We start from the raw sequence: 21726 nt of genomic DNA on the forward strand, positions 1-21726 counted from the left end.
GCCTCCGTCAGGTCTCCCGCTGGCGCTCCATCTGTGTGCGGCGGCCCGAGCGGAGTCCGCTGTGCCCCGCGACTCGGTGGCGGAGCGGCGTCGCCTGCACACGGTTCAGCTTCAGCATCCTGCGATTGAAGCCAGCCAGCGTTGCACATCCTCATCCCGGGTGCCGAGGCTTCCCACTTCAAATGTTTGTGTTTTCTAACTGAAAACACACGGTGCACGAGCAGGAATCCTGCAGGAGACGGGGGACCACTTTATACTGTACACGCCATTTCTACTTAGGTCCTCGTGTGCCAATTATGAAGCGAAAAAAAAGGATCCAGCCTTTATTTAAAGGGCCTCAAACAGCGATAGATTTGTTCACAGTCCCCCACTCAAGTGTTCAAGTACTTCTTCCTTCTATGTAGAAACAGAGATTACTTCATCTCAAAGTATTCAGTGCTCTGGTTCGCGGTGAACAGCCACAGCATGAGGAGTTTATTTATTTTAACAGCGGTGCTCCACATGGGACTCGGCGCTCCATCGTTAAGCAGTTTGTGTTGGACGTGTCGTGTTTTGACTGAGCGGTTTCTCTCCGGACGGTTTTCCCGTTCGTTCGTTCGCCCGCGTGTCTGATTTCTGGCTTTTAAACACTCAACAGCTCTGAAAATTGTCTCCTCGCTGCTGCTGCCGTGTGTGATTATTAATAATAATAATACAACCCCCAGCGCCTTTTTTGTAATGACGAGAGCCCTCAGCCAGTCAGTGTTTTGGAAGCAAAGTGGCGTCACATGCTCGCCTGCTTTAACTCTCATGCTGATCAACACTTTACACAGAGCTGTTAACTTTTCCAGAGAAGCACTGCAGAAGCATTTCAGACATTCTCGGTGTGAAGCCCCCCCCCCCCCGGCTCACATGGGCCTGGAGCTGTCCTTGTGTTTCAGAGAAATGAATAAATCGAAAAAGATACGTGTTGTTTTTATTGAACCACAGCAGGCGGCGTCCTGTTGCAGCGCCTCCATGTCAAACTCTGGTCCGTTTCTTTCTCAGGGGATTCCTTCACTCAATTCCGGTTTTCAGAAGAGAAGGACTGGGAGATGGACTCGTCTTCAGCCAGTCAGGTAAATCTATATCCCGCATCTTCTTTCTCTTTCATGGATTCCACTTTGTCAGGTATGGATCCTTCAAACAGACGTTACTGATAATCATCGTTGAGCCCGACTGCCAGCTTCAAACCAGCTTCTCCTGACGTTCGGCCAGAGCGCCAACGGTTTGTACGAAGAGGTACTGACCTGCACTTGTAATATTAGTAGAATATGAAGTATTACCATGGTGCATTGACGTTTTCACATCCCAGGGCACAGAATAGACCTCTTATAATACGTTAATCATAGTTTTACTTCATGCCGGGCTTGTGATTCTGTATCCTGATGAAGATCCAGTGGTCTGTGGCTGTAGATCTAAACCCTGTCAGTCTTCTCTGAATGCAGCATTTTAAAGGATCCGTTTGTCAAACCAGCAGCTATTTCATGTCATGCGTCTCAGTTAGTTTTCCTGTTCCCTCTGCAGATGTCTGCAGTGTTTGTGGACTTGCCAGCGCTCGCCCAGTGCCTTCAACAAGTGCCTCTCCACCAGAGACTCAACCTGGAGGCTGAGCTGCTCCAGGTATTCTGTCTGAATGAATATAGTGCACTGGGATTTATTATTTTATTTAATTGTCTCTGCAATGTGGGACATTGGTTCAATATTTCTGATCGCATTGCATTCCCTGTCGCATCATCCTTACGCTTTCAGATCTCGACACCAGTAGAACTGCCCACCCTGACCCTCACACTGAAGCAGGCGATGCCCAAAGCGACCTCCATCACGCCGCCCGCGGCTTTAAAAACCGTCATCGCCGACCAGAAGGTCCCCGTGGCTGCAAACCCAGCGTCAAGCTCGGACTCACCGGTTTCCTCCAGCGCTGCAGAGCCTCCGGTGGACGATGATGATGATGATGATGAGGAGGAGCTGGACCAGCTGCTCACTTTACAGAAACCAGTCTGGGATGTTTCAGGGAGCCAATCCGTCAGTGTCGCAGATGAGGAGAGTGCGCTTCCAAAGGAAAGTGAGTATCGTCCGCTTGTTTTATTTTCAAACGTCTACGGTATTTTGATTTAACTTTTAAACGTGGAGCGATACGCGAGAGGAATGAAACCCCTCATGTCTGCTCAGTAAGTATGAAGCTACAGCTAACAACCGCTAAGTTTAGCTCGGCGAGGATCAAGACAAAGGGAACACCGAGTCTGGATCTGTCAAAAGGTGACAGAAGATAAAACGTGTTAATTGGCTAATTTCAAGGTGCTGTTACTATAACACGGACTTATTGTACCCCGACTGCTCTTGACATTTATATAACTTACTGTGACATACTCTACTTTTCCTTTTTTAAATGATATTGTTATGCCATACTATAGTGGGACTTTATTCATAATTCACATTACGTGTTTTTTAATTAGTTTTTATCACATACTATGGAGGTTTGTTACATTTTTAAGGCGTACTACACTACTTTGACCTTTTCAAATAGTTTTTCAACACTGTATTATGTCTATTTTCACATTTTCTTTCAAATTATTACTTTACCATGATTTGACTTTGTATGACTCATTCAACATATTCCCTTTCACGTACTTCCCATTTTTTAAACATACTTTACTTTTTTGTCTGACATTTTCTCTTTGGAGAATCCCACTAATGCAATATCCGTCTTCAGAAATTAATTTTCCGCACTGACGGGTGCTGAACCACCAAATATTTAATGTTCAAAACTAATAATTTGGTAAGTCACATTTTTTCCCTACGTGTATTTTTTTTTTTTCATGCAGCGTGTGAGCAAGTGACGGAGATGGAGCTCGTGTCAACGGAGGAGAAAATGGATGAAGTGAAAGACAAAGATGTCCAGACGCCGCCACAGTCTGCTTCTGTCAGGCAGGAAATGACCGAGGAAGACCTGGAGGACTGGCTCGACAGCATGATCTCCTGACATCAGCCGCCGAGCACAGGACTTGATTAAAGACACAAGATGTATATAAGGAGACGTGTGTGGAAATGTTCCTGTTACATTCTTTTAGAGAATAATGTGTTCCTTGTGAAAGTTACACATTGCAGGATTGTCACCGTTTGAGGAATCGGTTTCAAAAAGAGACGGAGAGAAAGTGAAATGTTGCTTTATTGCGTCAATTGCTTTTATTTATTTCCTCCCCCTCATCAAAAGAAATGCAGTTTACCACAAAGCTACTACATACATACAAATAGCCATACAATAGCAGTGAACCTTTTTATCGTCAATAAATCTTTGAACTATGTGCATTTCCCTCTGTTTCGGTTTTTTTTTTTTCCTACTGTGGACAGAAGAGCAGGCGGGCAAGATGCAGCTTAGAAATAACCAAACTAAGCTACATGTACACAAGTATCTAGATTTTATACAACAAATGTTTTCTCTTTTTTTATCATTTAAAAGCCGCAAAAACTATCTTGAGCTAAATCTGCTCGTGACTAATCCAGAGCAGGAGCACAGCTTGTGTCAGGAGGGACAAAAACGATGAATTCGTTGCATAGTTTCTCATAAGGCACTTTGATGACACCCAAAGCGAGTCGTCTCCGGTCCTGGAAGAACCGTTTTCTGTAACTCCTCATCTCATCTGACGGATTTCAAAAGGCAGATTAGGTTTCACTCATGTCGGGTAATGTTTACTGGATCGATACGGATCCTACTCCAAGCACACATCCATTCGGTGGGTTCGTTAAAACGTGACACACTAACATCCCGGCGTTAACCTAGAAATTGTGCATATTCAGACATTCAGTTGTCGTGCGGTAACCCTCCTCGAGTATCAAACGTCCACACACAACAAATTGTGCAACAGGTCGGGGTCAAGCGAGTGAAAAGGCAATGTGAATCAGAACCAAAAGGAGACTTTGCATATAAGAGGCGTCGTGGCAAGGGACTTGTTTTCGGTAACGAGGAAGAGGACTCGGACGCGCCGATCCCAAATGTCCAATCATCAGTCGGTCTTGAAATATTTTTTTTTGTGTGTGTGTGTGTGTGTATCACCATGGCAGCAGACAAAGTCTAGAGAGTGGTCAAGTTCACCGTCTCTTTCAGATAGAAGGTCGGCAGAGAGGCGTGTTTGAGGCACAGCACAAGCACGGCCCTCTCTAACCCAACTGGTCCTCGTATTGCTTACGGAAACAGTCTCCGGTGGGGAAGAAGTCCCAGCATCTCTCCTGGTACAACTTCCACACGTACGACTCCTGCCGGGGGGAAGACAACATTAATCTGAATATGTGCAGTTACAGCGGCGCCATCAACCTGACATATGAGGCTAAAGGCACGATGGTGAGCAGCACTATGACTGAGGATTATGTTCATCAAAAATAGTATTCACTTAATGGTCAGAGTCTTGTAGTTCATAAAAAAAAGTCATAGTTTAGTATGTAAACAATGTTTTAGGTTTATGAGTGATAGACTATTTAAAGGGTCATCGAGACAATAAGCACGGACTGTAATGTGTGTCACAAATGTAGAAATAGCAAATTCATACCAGGATCCTACAGGGCTCTGTGGATATGTGGAATACAAGCACTGCATGTGGTTTGATTAGTGACACATGTCCAAATGAGCAACAGGATATCGAATATTGCATAGCTTGAATGTTGCAAATTTGGTAAAACAGGCAACATACGCAATGTACTCAAGGAGGTGAATGCATCATTCAGAAGTGTTTGTATTGAGAACCAAACTGAGCTTTATTTTCTGCAGAAAACCCAAAGTGTGTTGACAACATTAAAGCTGTGTGACTGCAACAAAGCCTTTTATTTTTCCTCCACTACATGTGTGACATAAGAACAGTGCATGCATATCAAATAAAAGCAACTTGAATCTCAGGTGCACTGCAATAACACGTTAATATCAACAAAAGTCCGAGGCAAAGTGAACCCACGCTTTGCTTCTTCTTCCTCCTGCTGAGCCGAACTTATGCAACATCACAAGTGGGTTGAAATGTTGCACAAGTGAAACCTACTGAAGTTACTGTAACCTTCCTTTGGTCTTAAGATTGATCAGACGTAATATGCATCGCAGAAGAAAAGAGCTGTGGTGAAGTGGGAAAGCGGTCACGTACCTGTCCCGTGTGTTCAGTCTCGTCCTTGTTGATCAGGTACATCAGGAAGAACCTGCAGGCGGGAGGAGCACGAGGCGTGAGAAACACCGGAGACCAGAAACACGCATGACTTTAAATGCGTTGCAGCACTCACAGGTAGTTGGCGAGGTTGTGCTCCTGTAAGGTGTGGGTTTCAAACCCGTGAGGCGTCCGGTCAAAGTAGTCGTTCCCGATGCCGCAGATGAAGCATTTGGTCTGAAAGAGGAACGAGTCAACTCATGAGTACCACAATGCTCTCATTCTCTTCTGTATCTTCTGTATCATAGCAATACTAATATCATATTGTTGTGCAATACTGTTATGTCTTTTACACTTTGTGCTTTATTTTTACCTTTTTTATTTTTACGTTTATTGTAACTCTGTGTTACGAGGGCCGAGCAAAATAAGCTTTTCATTGTGTAGAATAACTGTTATCTGTGCATAGGACAGTAAAAACATCTTGAATCCTGTATTTTCATTGCAGGACAATAAAGGTCTGTTTATCATACAAGATATTTACTGTTGTCGCTGTATTTCACTTTGTTCCTCACTTTTAAATGAGGAACCACCTCAATAGTCTCCATAACCTCAGTTGATGTTTTCACATTAGCCAAAAGTGAACCAGGCGAACGCAGCAGAACCGTTTACATAAAAAAATCAATAAAACACGACATAAAAGCATTTTGTGGCTGAATTGTTTCCTCCTGATGCACACAGTCTCACCTCCATGTCCTCCTTCACCTGCTCCTGCTGGTCTCTGAGCTCACCGAAGGCGTCGATGATCAAACCTGCAGGAGGGTTGGTCGTTGAGCAATGACTTGGAACATGAGCACATTCATGCTTCAGGAAGCAGAACACCGATACACGGCGGGACAACGTAAAGGTCGTGTACCCTGAATGATGGCCAGCAGGATGACGATGACGAAGAAGAAGAAGGTGATGTCAAACAGGATGCGGTAGAGCTCATAGGAGTCTCCAGCCGGGTCCTCCAACTCGTCTCCAATCCCACCGCCAGCTCTCACGCCCACATACATGTGGAACAAATAGCACTGTAGCCAGGAGAGGAACAGGAAGGCACCTTTGAGTTTCACTTCTTCAGATGAAATCATGAGCACAGTATTAAAGGCAGGTGTATCTTCTTCTGTGGTGGCTTTCATTTCAGACAAACACACTACATTTATTGCACGGTGTTACTGAGGATTCAGTTGGCGACTGGAAATGTGGCGTCATCTATTGAGAGAAGATAAGAAGAAGCATAAAGCTTGAAGAAGCAAAATATGTGTCTCATAAAAGGTGAAGAAAATGTCTTTGAGAGAAAATACATTGAATTCACCAGTTATGTGTTAAATCATTTGTGATGTTTTTCGTTGTTCTCAAAAGATTTATATATTTTTTGACTCAATTTCGCTTTCATACCAAAACAAAGGTCAGCCGGGAAAAATGTCTGAAGCCAAACGTATAAAATCAAATCTCCAGACTCCGTGCTGAAGGCTGCAGTCATGAAAAGCCATTTTCTCTTTTCAAAATGTCTTCCTAAACGAATACAGACCGTCATCATGTCGTCACACTTCATGTCGGGCTCGTCTTCATCCTCGCTCTTATTGTAGAACTTCCTGAAGAAGTTGAAGGCGACCACGGTGTACAGGTAGACGACCACGGCCAGCAAACCCACGGTCAGCATGAGCTGGCGGGAGGAACAGATCATGAAAATACATCCAATCACGGGAACGGATCATTTGACCTTTATTTACTCCCAGCAATCAGTAGCGGCTGTGCCTGTTCTTCTTTAAACGTAGATTGTGAGAGTAATCCCTCCATTTTATGCCAGAGGACTGAATTAACATGTCAATGTCGGGGCAGATTGCTTTCAGAGAGTAAATGGAGCATAAAAGAGCTGCAATATTCTTAGGCCTCGACAGCTGAATTGAGGATTTTAGGGCGGCTTTCATCGATATTTAGAGACCTTCAGCAATTCAGTAAATCAAATTCACAACATTACACAACTTCCTTCTGAACATAAATGCATTGATATGTGGATAAAGCCTGATGCATTGACTTTGAGAAAGAACACAAAGAGGAATGAAGATGAAAAACCCTCACAGGAGGCGATAAACATCTCGACCCTTCTTCCATTACTTTGAGCTATTTCAACCATCTGTTCACAACTTTCATCCCACTATCCGATAGTCGTAGATTAATTACTTTTAGCTAAGTATTTCAACACTTTATCCATTGTCATTTATCTCATTATTTGAGTTGTTTCAGCATTACTTAGGCAAGCTACTTTATTTATTCATTGATCAGACAGATCAATGAATAAACTAAACACTTACAAGCACAGTGAGAAGTAATCAAATTCGATCCTATCTATAACTAGTTTGATAAACTGATTAGAGCAAACTATACTGCAAACCACATCCCTTTACTCTTTTATCAGTTCAAAACCCTCTCGGAGCTCCTTCATGTGTTTCTAGATCCGAGTAAAGGGAAAAGGGACCACAAGAAAACGCTGCGGTGCCACATGAGTGACGTCTGCTCCTCATCGGTGCTGCGGCTCCCCCTGCTGGCGGATGAACGTACCTGCTTGCCATTGTGGGTAACGGAAGACAGGATGGTGCGAAGGGGCTTGAAGCACATGGCGATGTCCAGCATGTGGGCCGCAAAGAAGAAGTTGTTGAAGTGTCCGAAAATGGACATGGTGGTGTACCAGATCAGATACAGGAAGAACTGCAGGGAAATAACGGACGTTCATGAGGGTCAGAGCTGAGTATTTAAAACATATTTGCATTGCTTTGTATATTCAGTCTCGCAACATGTATTGATTTTTGTATTATTAAATAAACTGTTTTTTGTCCCCAATTCTTACTCATGTTAATTTAATCTTATCAATAATTGCAAATTAGTCTCTGAGCACAGCCTTCATAGTATGCCACCCTGCATTTCACTACACACGTGTGTGTGTGTGTGTGTGTGTGTGTGTTTGTGTGTGTGTTTGTGTGTGTGCACCTGTAGGACTATCCATAAACTTAACCATTGACATTTTCTTATTAATGAGGTTATTCATAAGGCTGCTTTCATCTTGCCTTTAGAAAAAGAGATCTTACTTCTCAATGTCTCTCCTGGTTAAATTACATCAAAACAAAAGATGAAATTAACTCCATCTAATCTCATTTTAATTGGTAAATGCATAACATAAACAACTTGACTTGCCAGAATCCTAATCACAAGTCAAACATTGTGTTGTATTCCCCCCACAGTGCTTTTAGTACACACATTAAATAAACTTACATTGTCAGTCAGAACCACGCCCATTTTCCAGATGTGGTACTTTGTATCAATGGAGCTCAGCCTGACAACGAGAAAACACAACGCTGAATCACTGTGGCGGCGTTACTGTAACGCTCACATGCAAACAAACACAAAACATCCACTATGACGACGCACGAGGATCACAAGGTGATGGTTGGGTTTTTCTATGAAGCTGCTTCATTTTGAGTTCGGGAAATTTGAATCAATCTATCCATCTGCTAATTATCAGTAAAGTTAAACTCAGTGATTGGCTTTCATACCAGAGTCCATCCAACAAGATCAAACATCATCCGGTGGTGTTCATACGTGCATGCTTTGAGACTCGTCCTCATCTAAAAGCCCTTCAGTACAATTTCAACAGTCGCCGAAGACGAAGAAACTGCTGTTTGTTTTCGTTGGTTGTAAACAGAGGAAACAAAGATTGAGTTCCCACCAGGAGAGCAGAGACGCCTCCTTCTCTACCGCCTCCACCGTGGGGTCAAAGTCCAGAGCGCTCTTATCCAGGCCCAAGAGCTCGGCGATGCGCTCGGCTCCATAAAGGTCGCCGTATTTGTTGATCACCTACACATTCAGGGACAGAAGAGATCAGCGCCGTCACCAAAGGTTAAACTGTGAGGAAGGAGAGCAGTGGGTTTTAGAGACGATGCAGCAACGCAGAACGCTCCAGAGTCCGTAGCGTGAATATCAATATTATCCTCACAAAACATGGGAAGAACTACTGAAATCTGCCCGACAACAGCAATCCTCTAAAATGGATTACTGGAAGAAATGTTATCTGTAATATGTCAAATAGGATTGTCTGGAGATGGGAAAGAACGCCTCACGAGGTGACTCACTGAGAATCCAGATTGACAGATGCAGTATTACTACTTCTACGTTCATTCATTCTTAAATTTCTCGAGGAATCATTGCCAAATGAGGGCAATCGTGCCTTCATTTCCACGAGTACAAGAAAAAAACAGAACAGAAAGCAATAAAACAAACGACCGAAAACAACAGACAGCTAAAATGATAATATTTAAAGAAATCATGGTTTTAAACTAACCTACAGGTACAATTGTTTCAGTTTAGTGTGTGTTGTAAAATGTTCCACGTGTGTGCAGCGCAGCTGAAAGCAGTGTTTTCCTCAGTAAGCGCTTCAAGCTTTAGCCAAATAATGACGTTTAGACCAATTTAAGTTTAATCAGGATGTCATATGGGATGGCAAATTAGCATTAAATAAATAGAAAACAATGCCGTCACATTTGACTCATTCCGGTGGTTTAGTTGTCAGTATCTGTACGTGTTGTAACTTTGGCCAGAGATTCTTCTTAAATACTCACCTTGCGCTTGATGAACTTGTCCCAGTAGTTGCTGGGGAAAGACCTGTAAAGAGAGAAGAAGTAAGACTCAGGTGTACTACAACATTTTGATGAAACTGTTTAATTCCCTCCTCAAGTCAGATAGATCCCAAACTGCATTCCTCATTATTATTGTGGACTTTTTCAACAGTCAATTTAGTGATTAATCGTCTAATAACTTTTAATATTCTCCAATCTAGAGCTGGTCAGCTTTGCATTTTGCGTTAGAAATGTCGCAGCTAACGTTTTGAACTACTTCCCCACGCGACCGCATTCGTCTCGCCATCACTGTGACTTGAGACAGCTGCCGGGGCGCCGCAGTGACCGACGCTAATCGATCGGTACCTTTAAACTCGGTACCCGCCCCGAGTTCTGTGTGATCATCTGTATTGGTGAGGTAAATGATTTCCATGTTCTCCGCAAAGACAACTCGTTAAATGATCCACATAAACCATCACGGGGATCCAGACTTCAGCCTGCTGCTAAAGCCGTGTGAACGCGGCCGGTGACCCACGGGGTGTTGATGACGAGTCGATCCCACTGGCCCTTGATGTCGTCGTCAGACGGCTGCTCGGTGATGTAGAGACCGTCGAATTCAAGCTTCCTGGCGATCTCTTTCTCTCTCTTGAACACCACCAAGGGGACCTTGTGGCAAACATTTTAAGACGGGTAACTAAAACTGAAGCTTGCACACAGGAATCATCTGCAAATACAATGTTATGGTCTCAGAGAGGACAGTCTGCTGCAGTAGTACTGGCATGCTAAGTACACCTACCTTCAGACAGTAGTACCCGAACACACACACAAGGGAGATGACCGTGTGGAATACAGCCAGGAAGCGCAGCGTGGGGAGCATGTAGCCGGTGCCCTCATGCAGGACAAACTCATCCATGTCGAATAAGGTGTCCAAGCCATCGTCCTCCTCGCCATCCCACGTCATTTCCTCATCTATTTCTTCACCGGCTTCCCCAGTGACCTAAGAAGCAAAGAGTATATAGGACATACACAATGAATGATCGGCGTCATTTATTTAATGTTATTATTTATTTAACTATTATTAGTACTTTTTCTAAATTTACCCAGGACACAAAATGGCAGCAAATAAAAACATTAGATTTGTGTGGACTGAAGATAAAGGCCAGGTTTCCATATTTTCGACACTGTTTTCCATCGTTGAACTCTTTCACGTCGGTCATCCCGTTGGACCCACTTCTGAAATAGTTTTTCAGAATTCTGGAAATTCAGTGAAAATGTGCACGACATTCAGATGGAAACGTGAGTTACCTTGTAGAAGAGAAGAATGAAGTTGATGGCAAAACACACGAACAGAGCCAGGAAACGCAGGTTGTAGAAGTTCCGGGCGAGGTAGTTCTGGAGGGAAGAAGTTTGATTACCTGCGAGATTAACTTTGTAATTCATCTATGCACACCTCGGAAGAAACAAATAAGTGAACACAAAATACTGAGGAACAAAACATTTTGAAACTATTGAAAAAGAAAGCATAAGTGCTCACCAGCATCTTCGTCAGGTAGACCTCCAGAACAGCAAAGATGCTCAACATGAAGGCCGGCGCGGCCTCTTTCGGCTGACTCAATTTGGTTTTGGGCTTCTCCTCCACCACCGGCTCCTTGGCCTCCTCCTCCTTCTTTGGCTTATCCTCCTTCTCCTGGTTCTCTGTGCTGTATTCAAAACAGTTTGTTTTATTTTCGATGATAATAATTCATTTCCCTCACACTTCATTTTACTCACTCTGCTTTCTCCGGTTCGCTTTCGGGCTTCTCGACGGGCTTGGCAGCAGCTTTCTGGAAAGGGGAGAATTATATTTTCATGAGCTGAAAGACTGAATGGAAATAACAATGAACAGCAGATATCAGCAGGGTTTAAACTCGTGTATCTGTGTATACAAACCTTCTTGTCAGCAGTGGAGATCTCTGCACTCAACTCAGAAACATCCCCCAGGCCCGGCTCCACATGTTTCCCTCCTTCCTTCTTGGGATTCGACAGCATCTCCAACATGGTATCGACCTCTAAGTCGCCTGCTGGTGCCATGGCCGTATCCAACCTTCCCGACGACTCTATTGCATCCACTCTCTCTCCTTCGACCACATCTCCGTGGATACCGAACTGGGTCGGGTCGGGCATGTTTCCGAGGATGTCCGTCACCTTCATGTTCTTGGCTCCCTCGACGAGGCCGCCGCCGAACATGGAGGACCAGATGACGTGGAAGAACCCAAAGACGAGGGCGTAGATTCCCTTGAAGAAGCCGGTGAAGAGCATCCAGAAGAAGGAGAAGAAGCCGGTAATAATCTCCTTGACGCTCAGCTTCTTGATTTTTTTGAACCGCTTGCTCACGTTTTTAACGGAAAAGACTTGGCGGACATGGCCAATCTTTTTCTTGACTGAGCGGCACGCAGAGGTGAAGGCTGAGACCGACTCCATGGCGGCCTCTTCCTCTCCGGCCAGCTCGTCCAGGATACTGTGTGCCTCATCCTCTTCGTCCTCCTCGGGTTGTTCGATCACATCTGGCTCGGAGATCTGCGAGGCCAGCTGCATCTCAAAGATGGTGTCCTCGCAGAAATTCACAAACATCTCCATCTTCTCGCTCTCCCCGCCCTCGTTGACCACGTCAAAGATGAACTGGCGCTTGGACTCTTTGACCTGCGGCTTCTCCCACTGCTCGCGGCTCGACTCGCTGATCTCAAAGTACACCCTCTCTATCCGCTTTGCGCTGCCCATGATTTCAATACGACCCAGGTAAGGCTCAAAGTAGCTCAGGACACTCGCCGCCAGGTCGAGGAAGTTGGCGAGTCTGGTGTCGTGGGGCATGTGTTCAGACAGGTTGGTCAGCAGCACTGCCACGTTGAAGCCGATGTCTTTGGCCGGCTCGTGGAACCGCTCCACAAAGTCGATGTAATTAAACATGTCATTTTCGTCCGTCTCTGCACACGAGAGCAAGAACTCAATCTCAGACTGGCTGTACTGCATCTGGCTCTCCATTGACTTCTGGAACTCCTTCTTTGAAATAATGCCTTTGAACTCGGGGTCGTACTCTCTGAAGTTTTCAGAGGACGTCAGGTCCTTCAGTTTGAGGAACATGTCAAAGAACTTGAGGATCATCTCCACATTGCTAGAAGACTCCACCAGGGTGTCAACCATCTGCTTTCCAATCGTTCCGTTCACCACATTACCTAATGATACACACACACACACACACACACACACACACACACACACGCACACCCACACGCACAATGCATTATGAACGACGTGATTTGTACTAAAAAACAGCAGCATGTGTCCACATGTTTGTGTTCTTGCTCATTTTTTTGACAGCGAATGACAGCTTCAGGCTCTTACCCTCGAGCAGAGACAGTAACATGACAATCATGTCCTTCTGGAGATCCATCAGCTCCTTCAACAGCTCAATCTGACTGGCGTCCTACAAGGAGATGAGTCTTTCTGTTAACGTTTGGCTTTGGAGGAGTTTTCCCACAGAAAGAACACAACAAAGTAGTTTAGACTCCAAATGTTCACCTCAGTAATGTGTTTTGAACGCCTTTACGACAGGATAGTCACTAAAGAGGCCCAATAGAAGTTGAATGTATCACATTACTGACCTGTTGCATGTGTCATAATGTTTTAGGCTTTAAAGCAGTGATGAGATATATAGATAAGAGAGTACTTCTGTTAAACAAAAGATTGTTATAGTTGTATCCTCTCATGCTGAACTATAGTTTCCTTATATGGAGATGCTTTTGAAGTAGAATAATTACAAGGTGTATTGTACCTGAGACAGCTTCATTTGCATGTTGGCAAATACATGCCAGAATCCAACAACTGCATCCCAAAGTCTGCTGTGAGCTAAACTCTGCTGGTTCCCAATACACGGGCCCTGTAGGAAAGCAATGATGGGGAAGAGAGGAAAAAACATTTCATGAAATATTTGTCAAAGTAATTTTCCTCTTTACATTGTGGAGTTAGTAGTGTTGCCTGAGGCATCAGCACCTTACCTGAATATACTCAGTGAGAGAGTTGAATATCTGCTTGGCAACAGATAAAGCTTTGGAGAAGTTGAGTCTTCCAGTTTCATCAATGACGTTTTTGCCAGAGTAGTACCAGTAGAAGTCACTGATAGATTCCTAGACAACAGGATCACATTGTTAGACAGTAAATATAGAGGCGCACATAAGTGTGTGAACACGTCTGTGTCTTACACACCTGGAGACGCAGCAGGTAGTCCACAGTGCTGATGATGATGTTGACTGTGGTCGTGTTTCCAGTTTGGGTTCTCAGGAAGTTCTGGAAATCTGACGGAAGAAAACATTTTCTCATCCATGTCCCTCCTCTTCTCATGGATCACCCCACCAATGTGGCGCAGTGCAGAAACAACTTATGCAAACAAAACAATGCTGCAGTTTGTGATGAAGGTGCGTGACTTTAAAATAAGCAGAGGCGGGAGCTCACCTCCATTGTGCCCCTCGCACAGAAGTTGCAAAAAGCGGAACAGATCTTTAGTGAATTCGTCATTCTGTAGCACCTTGGAACCTTCAGAGAAAATACATCTTGTTGACTACAACTGTGACCCCACACAATGTAATGCAAGTATGTATGTATTGAACATAACAAGGTTCAATAATATGTAAAAGCCCCTCAAAAGCAATTAATATGAGGGAAGCAGGACGGGTTCAATACACCATTGAAGTCCAGGGCCTTTAGATTGCAGCTTTAAAACTGAATCCAAAGTGCTTTTTGTAAAAATGCCCTTACATTAAACAACAATGAAACACCTGGACATTTCCATAAGCTCGAGTAAGCCTGACAACTTTCACATGTTGGCGGTGTTTGAGTGTGATGAAGCATTTTAAGAAGAATAGCAGCGGACAGACGTGGTTACATAATTCACTTTAAAAATAAATAAAATCAACCAGATAATCGAGTCAACAGAGCTAAACAAAATGAGCACAGTTGCATTTTGTGAGCAGATAAGACCATGTGAAAGTTGGACATCTGTATGGAAACCACAGCATTGTGAATAAGGCCCCTAATCCAAAGCAACACAAAGAGTCCACAAACCTTCAGTCAAACCCTTGAGATGAGGAGCTTTGAGCATCAGTATTAGGATCTGCATTAGTAAATGTTAACACGAGAAGAATGGGAACAAATAACACACAAAAGAACGAGCAATGGATTCTTGAAGATCCCCTTTATGTGTACACTCTGCATGCAGTTTGTGCCTCCACATCTGGGAGAGAGCTACTGAATAAAGCAGCAAGTATGAACCACATATATGGAGGAGACATTCAGGGTGGAAGCATTGCCAAATCAAGACGGTCTAAATGTGCTATTTACCCTTAGTGTTGGCTGCCATCGATGGTTTTTATAAAATGACACGGAGGAGACAAACAATACACGAAGATATAAGCAAAAAGAGAGGACATTGAAATACAATACAAAGAATTATGAATATATCGTCTATGAGTGAAGAACAAGTCATGCAGTTAAAAAGAATAGTTTTAGACGGAGGGGAGATAGGGGGGGGGTCAGACGCCTGGTCTGTGTCTGTGTTGCATCCAACGAGATGAGTACCAAAGAAGAATTCAGTCATGGCGAAACAATTCATAACAGTAACACGAGTAGTAACACTGAATTGTTAAACATAGAACTGGATGGAAATGTTGGGCAGAGGACTGAATGATGAAAAGACAAACAGAGTTTGATGTGAAAAGTGTCAAGTGAGGAGTGTTTGTTGAACGTTGGAGAGAGATTTGTTTTTAATGCTGGACCATGTCCTTTTAGACACTCACATACCCCTGCTCTGAAACAGATGACAGCACACATACATCCCTTAATATCATCAAAAAGGTGAACAGAAATTGGCTTGATACTTCTACTCCCACTACTAAAACCTACTAAATATTACACAGTCCCATAATATATTTAAAACTCATGCCTGCCTGTTTTACTGCAACACAATGTCGACTTAAATGGCTTCGAGACTGTAGCGCAAAAGCAGAAAGCTCTTTGTATAAATCAGAATTCACATTGTGAGCAATGTAATTCCGATTGTTTCTCCCACCAAGGCCATAGAGAAACTACTAATTAGGAACTAGCATGTATTAACAGCTCTGAATGGACACCTAGGTTATGCCGTTGTCATGGTTCAGCATTAGTGAAGGTTAAAACGTGGGGTGTTTTGTTGTTCTGTGATCAAGGGTAAAGACAACAGTAGGGGTCGATTGAACTGTCGCATGACGCTCAGAAGACTGATTCATCGAAAAAGACGTCTCTTAACTTACATGAGCCTTCCTCTGACACCATGCCAAGTCCTTCTGCTTTGTTCTGCCTCTCAAATGCATTCAAGTCCAAGACACTGCGGAAAGAAAACTCAAAAGTAAAACAGAAGCACTTGACGTGAGCACAGAAATATTTTTTATGGGATAGATAATAAAACAGCATAATACCTGCAAGACTGCATCAGTCCTGAGAGACTCTTGAAAAATCCTGCATCTCTTTTCTCTTTCAGGTAATCAAGCATTTTCTGGGATAAAGAGATGAAATGCATTACAACAAGTGCTACTCCAGTGTAGTTTCTGAACATGTTGGTGGTTGAACAGAAGAATAAGAAGATACAGTAAATTGGACAACACGATGAACATAGTTGGATATTTGAGATGCTTTATCTGACCTGCTGCACTTGTACATTGCCTCCATTTAAGATGGAGATTCCTAGTTTGAGGGTGCAGGTCACCATGGGGCCCAGACGTCCTGATGGAAAAGAGTGAGAGAAAAGCAGCAAGTCAACAACATGGAGGAAAAAAAAAATGCAACATTTGTGTGCATATGGTAAAGAGGAATTGAAGCCCACCAAAAACATATTACATTATGTTTTAGATGCCAGGTTAGCTTTTTTGTGTTTTGTCTTATTCATACATATTGATCGTTTCCCCCAGAACTTTATTCTTGTTATCAATGAAAAACCTTTTAAATGCATGTGCGCTTAATGCAGCTGAAACTCCCCAGTAAAGAAGCGCTTGTAAAAACCGCAGAAAGGTGGAAGACAGACCTCCTTTAAACTGCCTGCACAATGTTGCACAAACCACCAGCTTGTTGTTACCTTTACTGGCGCTGCTCATCTGCAGCACCATCTCCGCGGCCCCGCGGGCGTGCAGCCTCGCCTGCTGGTACAGGATCTTTTGCTTCTCCATCTCTTTTTCCTGAGGAGCAGCACACGCACAGACGTCATTATCAGCTTAAACCTTTATATACCGGCTCTGATTATTTGCAAGTCACAGAGTTTGAGAACGCGACAGAGACATTGTTATCAGGACCTGTCTGATGTTATTCTGCCTGAACTCATACCTCAAACGTCTTTTCTTTCCCTTCCTCTTCTTCCTCCTCCTCATCCTCTGCACAGCTCTGGAGACAGAAAGGTAAACATTCATGTTGTTGAGTCAAGTCTTTCCAGGATTGTTGAAACATAAAAAAATAACTTAAGGCCACTACCTTTGCCATCATGTCCGCATACGCAATATACAAAGGATCTTCTTCCAAGTAACTGAAAACAAGTGACGTCCCAATGTATTAACAACAAATATTATTTTTATATTTTATACTACATGCAACAAGGGCGCATACAATGATATTTGTTAAACAATGGAAGTACTACATGCTCAGGATTTAAAGCATATTTACAGTCACTCTTGAGGAAATGATTTAAGCAGCACATTTAAAATAAACCACACAGAAACCAGAAATGTAAAACATCTTTCATCATACCGTTTTCAACAAGCACATCGAAAGAAATATGACAGCATTTCAAATGCATGCTCACTGTGAGTCATGTGACTCTCACCTTCTCTCTGTCAGAGCGTTGTGGCTGAAGTGGAGGATGAGTTGGTGAAGAGGGTCCGGTTGGATCTCAGCCACCTCCTCTTCCTCCTCCTCCACAATTTTCATTGGGGTTTTCTGCAGGAGTCCACAGGTGTGACCAGTTAGCACCGTCTCATCCGACTAAACATCCCTCTTATTACAAATATTTTGTTTCTATCTTCACAAACTCACTGACAATTGTGCCCATTCACACATTTGTCAAAAACCCAGTAATGAGTCAGAAACATTCAACGAGCACTAGCATGCAGATGATGTTTTTGCCATGTCCTGGTGATCCGTGGAGAGGACAGGGCAAGGAAGTTAAGAGTGGCTGATGGACAGCGTTGAAACCAGTTTTACATGCATGTTACAGCAAACAGATGCAAGCAGTAAGCCATTTGGTGACATGACTTGAACATGAGGAATGACGCTGACAGTATCGGAGCCTTACAAAGAGGGACGACACAAATGTCCATGAGGCCAAACTGATCTTGAAAGACTTGTAGAATAAACGTATTTAAAAAAAATAAATCCTCAACAAGAAGCAACCGTATCTGATGCCGTACTTATTCAATGGCAACATTTTAGTGTCATTATGAATTTGCTGCACATCTGCGTACAGAGATCTAATGAAATGTGATCTTCACACGACTACGCAAGCATGCCACTGACGCCACGGCCACAGAACGTACTGCAACGCCACCTATACACACTACAGACTTACAGAGTACAGCGAAAAGACAACTGATGGGTTGGATCCAGATCTGACAGCCAAACAGCTAATGACTCCTATTCAAGGGCCCTCCTTACCGCTGCTGTCAGAAAGGCAAAGCCTGCTTTCCTAGAGACGTGAGCGCCGGAGCTGGCCCTGTGTCTCCTGAGTTGGTCATGCAGCCTCTGACCCCTGACGGATCTCTGTTTGAAGGGTTTCGCGCGCCTAGAGCGAGGGCCGCCCCTGGGTGCTTTGGGCGAGGTCCCCACCCGGGTGCGCTCCCAAGGCTCGACGGGCGCAGCGCTAAAGAAGCATTCGGCAGACAGGACTGGCAGAGGGGGGCCAACGCAGGGCACATGGGGCAAGGGCAAGGCGAGCCCAGTACTTACTGCCAGATCCTGAACTAGCTTCTCCTCAAAGGAGTACTCCTCTGCCTCTATCCAAAGTCTCTGATAGGCCGGGATGAAGAAGTTGATAGAGCGATGCCTGGGGAGGGGGGAGGTGAGGGGAGGTTGGGAGGAATGAAGGGTAGTGGGGAGGGAGGTACAGTGGCATTAGGGTGGGTTCTGGTGAGTGTTTGGAGGAGACAGGAAGGAGAGATGGAGGAGGGGGAAGGGGTTACAGGAATTGCATTTCAGGCAGGGAGGTGAGTGGTCAATGTGGGACCCACTGGCTCTTCTGACTGGTCACGTTTGGTCTCTCACAGAACCACAGTTCCTTCCTTCAGGTTGTAAAATCCATTAGAGGAGCATGCACACTTTAGGGGAGATATGCAGTTTTCCAACAAATAGGTGCATCATCAACTTTGTTTCTTGCAATTATTAGATTTACATTGCAGACATTATGTGTGTTGTAACACTACAATAGTTTGGGCAAAAAGTCAAAAAACAGATCTTTATGAGCCAAAAGCAAGATAAAATGAAACAGCTTTTATATTTATATTACTGTAATCAAGCATACTTTTGTAAACTAGGTAGCCAACAAATAAAAGTTAAAATTGTTTTGAATAGATTTATCTCTTTCTTCCTTTCTCCTTTTCTTCAATCCTTCCTTGTACACCTGAAATGAGACAAGGCCTGCAGCTTGCAGTGGGTTTCCACTTTCCAAATAAGTTTGTTTCAGTCAATTCTTGGGCTCATGCTAGCTGACCAATCAGAATCAACAGTGCAGAAACAATTGGTTGGCAGGTAGGCAGAGATATCGGTCCACAGCCTGGTGGATGAAGGGGGGTTGAACTGATGAAGCATTCGCCCTGTAGTTTCACTTTACCGTCAGCAGGGAGAACAGGCGGTCAAAGCTGGAGGCTTTGAATGCCCTTTCCAACCAAACCTCCCGATAGCCATTCAGGAAGTAATTATTATTTTTGTATCTGAGGGAGGATGAGGTAGTGTTATGCAAGAAAACAACACAGAGGAGAGAATGTCATTAGGGAGACGATGAGGCGTTCACATGGGCACACAATCAAGAAAAGAAATGCCCCACCCCCGACGACTACACGGTGATTGCCTGTTATGTACGGTTAGATTGAGATAAAGCAATGTCTTAATTGGGTTTTTATGTCAATAATTCATTATTGACATTGTAAATCAGTGGATATATGTCGAAGAGAATCACCTGGGTAGATTGTAGAGCGGAGCCATGCGGAAACACGCCACCACAGCGCGCTTACGCTGTTTGGACAGGAGCTTATGCCGGACTAACTTCTTATTTCTCAGAGGCTGCTCCACCTAAGGGACGGGGAAATGAAGAAAGTGAAACGCAAAGCAGGGGACCGGTTGGGTAGTGAAAAAGATTATGTATGCTCGGGACTGTATTATGTCAAGAGTGTTACTCTCAGACGCGGCAACAATAAATATCTTCATATTAATTAATCTGTTCGTTACTTTTTCATGGGACTCTAACTGCTTGTTATGTCTAACCAACAGTCCTAAACCAAATGTTCAAATTCAAAATAAAAAATACAGAAAAACAGCACATGATTTGAACAGATAAAACCATTGCATTGTTGTCATTATTTCTTTATTGATGACATCAATAACTGACTGAGCCTTCTGGGCTCCTGCTGTTAGGGTGTCACCTGAGTAGACTGTTCGTTTACCTTTATGTCTGGAGAGTGATATCGCATTTGCTTACCTCTTATGTCCTGTGACATATTGTTGTATTAAACATGTTCGTACCTGCTCCAGGTGGAAGACCGCAGCTGAGATGCTCTGCACTCGGTCCACCGTGTGTTCCAAGTTTACGGGCTCCTCGCTCTTCACCACCACGTCGTGGTACAAGTTCAGCTGCCACTGAACCGCTGGGTCCTCAGACTACGACACCACAACAATCAAAGCATTATACTTAAATTACTGAAACGTATCTTCTGTTCGAACATCGTCTCACCTTGTCCTGAAGATGGAAATTCTGACGCAAGTGCTCCTTCACCTCATCATCAGTGTCTCTCTATGAAGGGAAAGGGTATTCATCACAAAGACACATTGTTAGTACCTTTTAGTGGAAGTATTTAGACAGGTGCACGAGACAGGCGCTAATGTGTGTTTAATGCTCCTATATTGGACAACATTTAAAACTATTTGTAATTTCATAACCGACTGAATGTCTACCGCATCAAAGGGAAAACATTTTGTTGATTAAGGGCTTTAATTTGCATCACAACAATACTTTCTCAATTTATTTTAAACTCCCTCTGAATAATCCCCAACATAATAAAATAAAAGTCTGTGTTGCAAAAAAAGACAATACGATCACATCATCCTGGTCAAAAGGTACAACTCTGACTCAATATAAAGTATAAATGTATCTTTGATAGGAGATTTAAAAAGTGACTCTCTATGCGCTTTAAATTATAACTTTATTAGAGGCCCAACTTAGTAATATTACGTATTAGTGAATCAATATTGAGATATAAAATTACTAAAAAGATGGCTGAATGTAAAAAGAGACCACTCCACCAGGTTTCTCGTGCTCTCATTGGCTGGAGCTCCCCAGCCACTTCAGATATTTAGCCACCAGTGAGCCTTTCGGCTGGCGTCTCTAAACAGGTCAAACATGGCGCTCGGGCCCCGATGCCGAGCCAATGAGCCTCTGATCTTGTGTCCTGCAGTGTGAAGGAGGCATTACCAGACTGTAGCGTATCTTGGCGAGGGAGATGAGCTCCTGGTCTCCTGGGGTGCACATGTTGAGGCCGATGGGCAGCAGTTTCTTCAGGGCGGCTACGATAAGGGAGGTCTGGATGGAGTAGTACTCGCCTCGGCGGCGCTTGTGTTTCCTCTCCTGGTCGCCCCCTGACTTCAGAGGGAAATAAAACAGATTCCATCAGTTTTAAGTGACACCA

At 43.8% G+C, this 21726-nt stretch overlaps 2 protein-coding genes across 2 annotated transcripts in view; one reads left to right on the forward strand and one right to left on the reverse strand.

The window, feature by feature from the left end:
• aven (apoptosis, caspase activation inhibitor) overlaps positions 1-5041 on the forward strand; it is a 25566-nt gene extending 20525 nt beyond the window's left edge. Inside the window, exons 3-6 of the mRNA XM_068577747.1 lie at positions 1027-1097; positions 1546-1641; positions 1771-2083; positions 2844-5041. Of these exons, the coding sequence (XP_068433848.1) occupies positions 1027-1097; positions 1546-1641; positions 1771-2083; positions 2844-3001 (638 nt within the window). The 3' untranslated portion in view covers positions 3002-5041. The remainder of the gene's footprint in view (positions 1-1026; positions 1098-1545; positions 1642-1770; positions 2084-2843) is intronic.
• ryr3 (ryanodine receptor 3) overlaps positions 3170-21726 on the reverse strand; it is a 98301-nt gene continuing 79744 nt past the window's right edge. The window contains exons 73-106 of the mRNA XM_068577744.1: positions 21513-21680; positions 20775-20834; positions 20567-20701; positions 20004-20116; positions 18488-18875; positions 17661-17773; positions 17312-17363; positions 17168-17224; positions 16923-17022; positions 16494-16573; positions 16270-16346; positions 16105-16178; positions 15158-15169; positions 14273-14353; positions 14027-14115; positions 13819-13947; positions 13596-13700; positions 13166-13247; positions 11717-12996; positions 11558-11610; positions 11322-11487; positions 11093-11179; positions 10584-10784; positions 10323-10453; positions 9791-9833; positions 8902-9029; positions 8448-8508; positions 7740-7886; positions 6709-6843; positions 6052-6208; positions 5883-5947; positions 5275-5375; positions 5142-5193; positions 3170-4272 (exon numbers count right to left, since the gene is read on the reverse strand). Of these exons, the coding sequence (XP_068433845.1) occupies positions 4177-4272; positions 5142-5193; positions 5275-5375; positions 5883-5947; positions 6052-6208; positions 6709-6843; positions 7740-7886; positions 8448-8508; positions 8902-9029; positions 9791-9833; positions 10323-10453; positions 10584-10784; positions 11093-11179; positions 11322-11487; positions 11558-11610; positions 11717-12996; positions 13166-13247; positions 13596-13700; positions 13819-13947; positions 14027-14115; positions 14273-14353; positions 15158-15169; positions 16105-16178; positions 16270-16346; positions 16494-16573; positions 16923-17022; positions 17168-17224; positions 17312-17363; positions 17661-17773; positions 18488-18875; positions 20004-20116; positions 20567-20701; positions 20775-20834; positions 21513-21680 (4818 nt within the window). The 3' untranslated portion in view covers positions 3170-4176. The remainder of the gene's footprint in view (positions 4273-5141; positions 5194-5274; positions 5376-5882; positions 5948-6051; positions 6209-6708; positions 6844-7739; positions 7887-8447; positions 8509-8901; positions 9030-9790; positions 9834-10322; positions 10454-10583; positions 10785-11092; positions 11180-11321; positions 11488-11557; positions 11611-11716; positions 12997-13165; positions 13248-13595; positions 13701-13818; positions 13948-14026; positions 14116-14272; positions 14354-15157; positions 15170-16104; positions 16179-16269; positions 16347-16493; positions 16574-16922; positions 17023-17167; positions 17225-17311; positions 17364-17660; positions 17774-18487; positions 18876-20003; positions 20117-20566; positions 20702-20774; positions 20835-21512; positions 21681-21726) is intronic.

The sequence above is a fragment of the Clinocottus analis genome, unplaced genomic scaffold (assembly GCF_023055335.1).
Source record: "Clinocottus analis isolate CAN_PGR_092001 unplaced genomic scaffold, fCliAna1.0.p SCAF_15, whole genome shotgun sequence".
NCBI classification, from domain to species: domain Eukaryota; kingdom Metazoa; phylum Chordata; class Actinopteri; order Perciformes; family Cottidae; genus Clinocottus; species Clinocottus analis.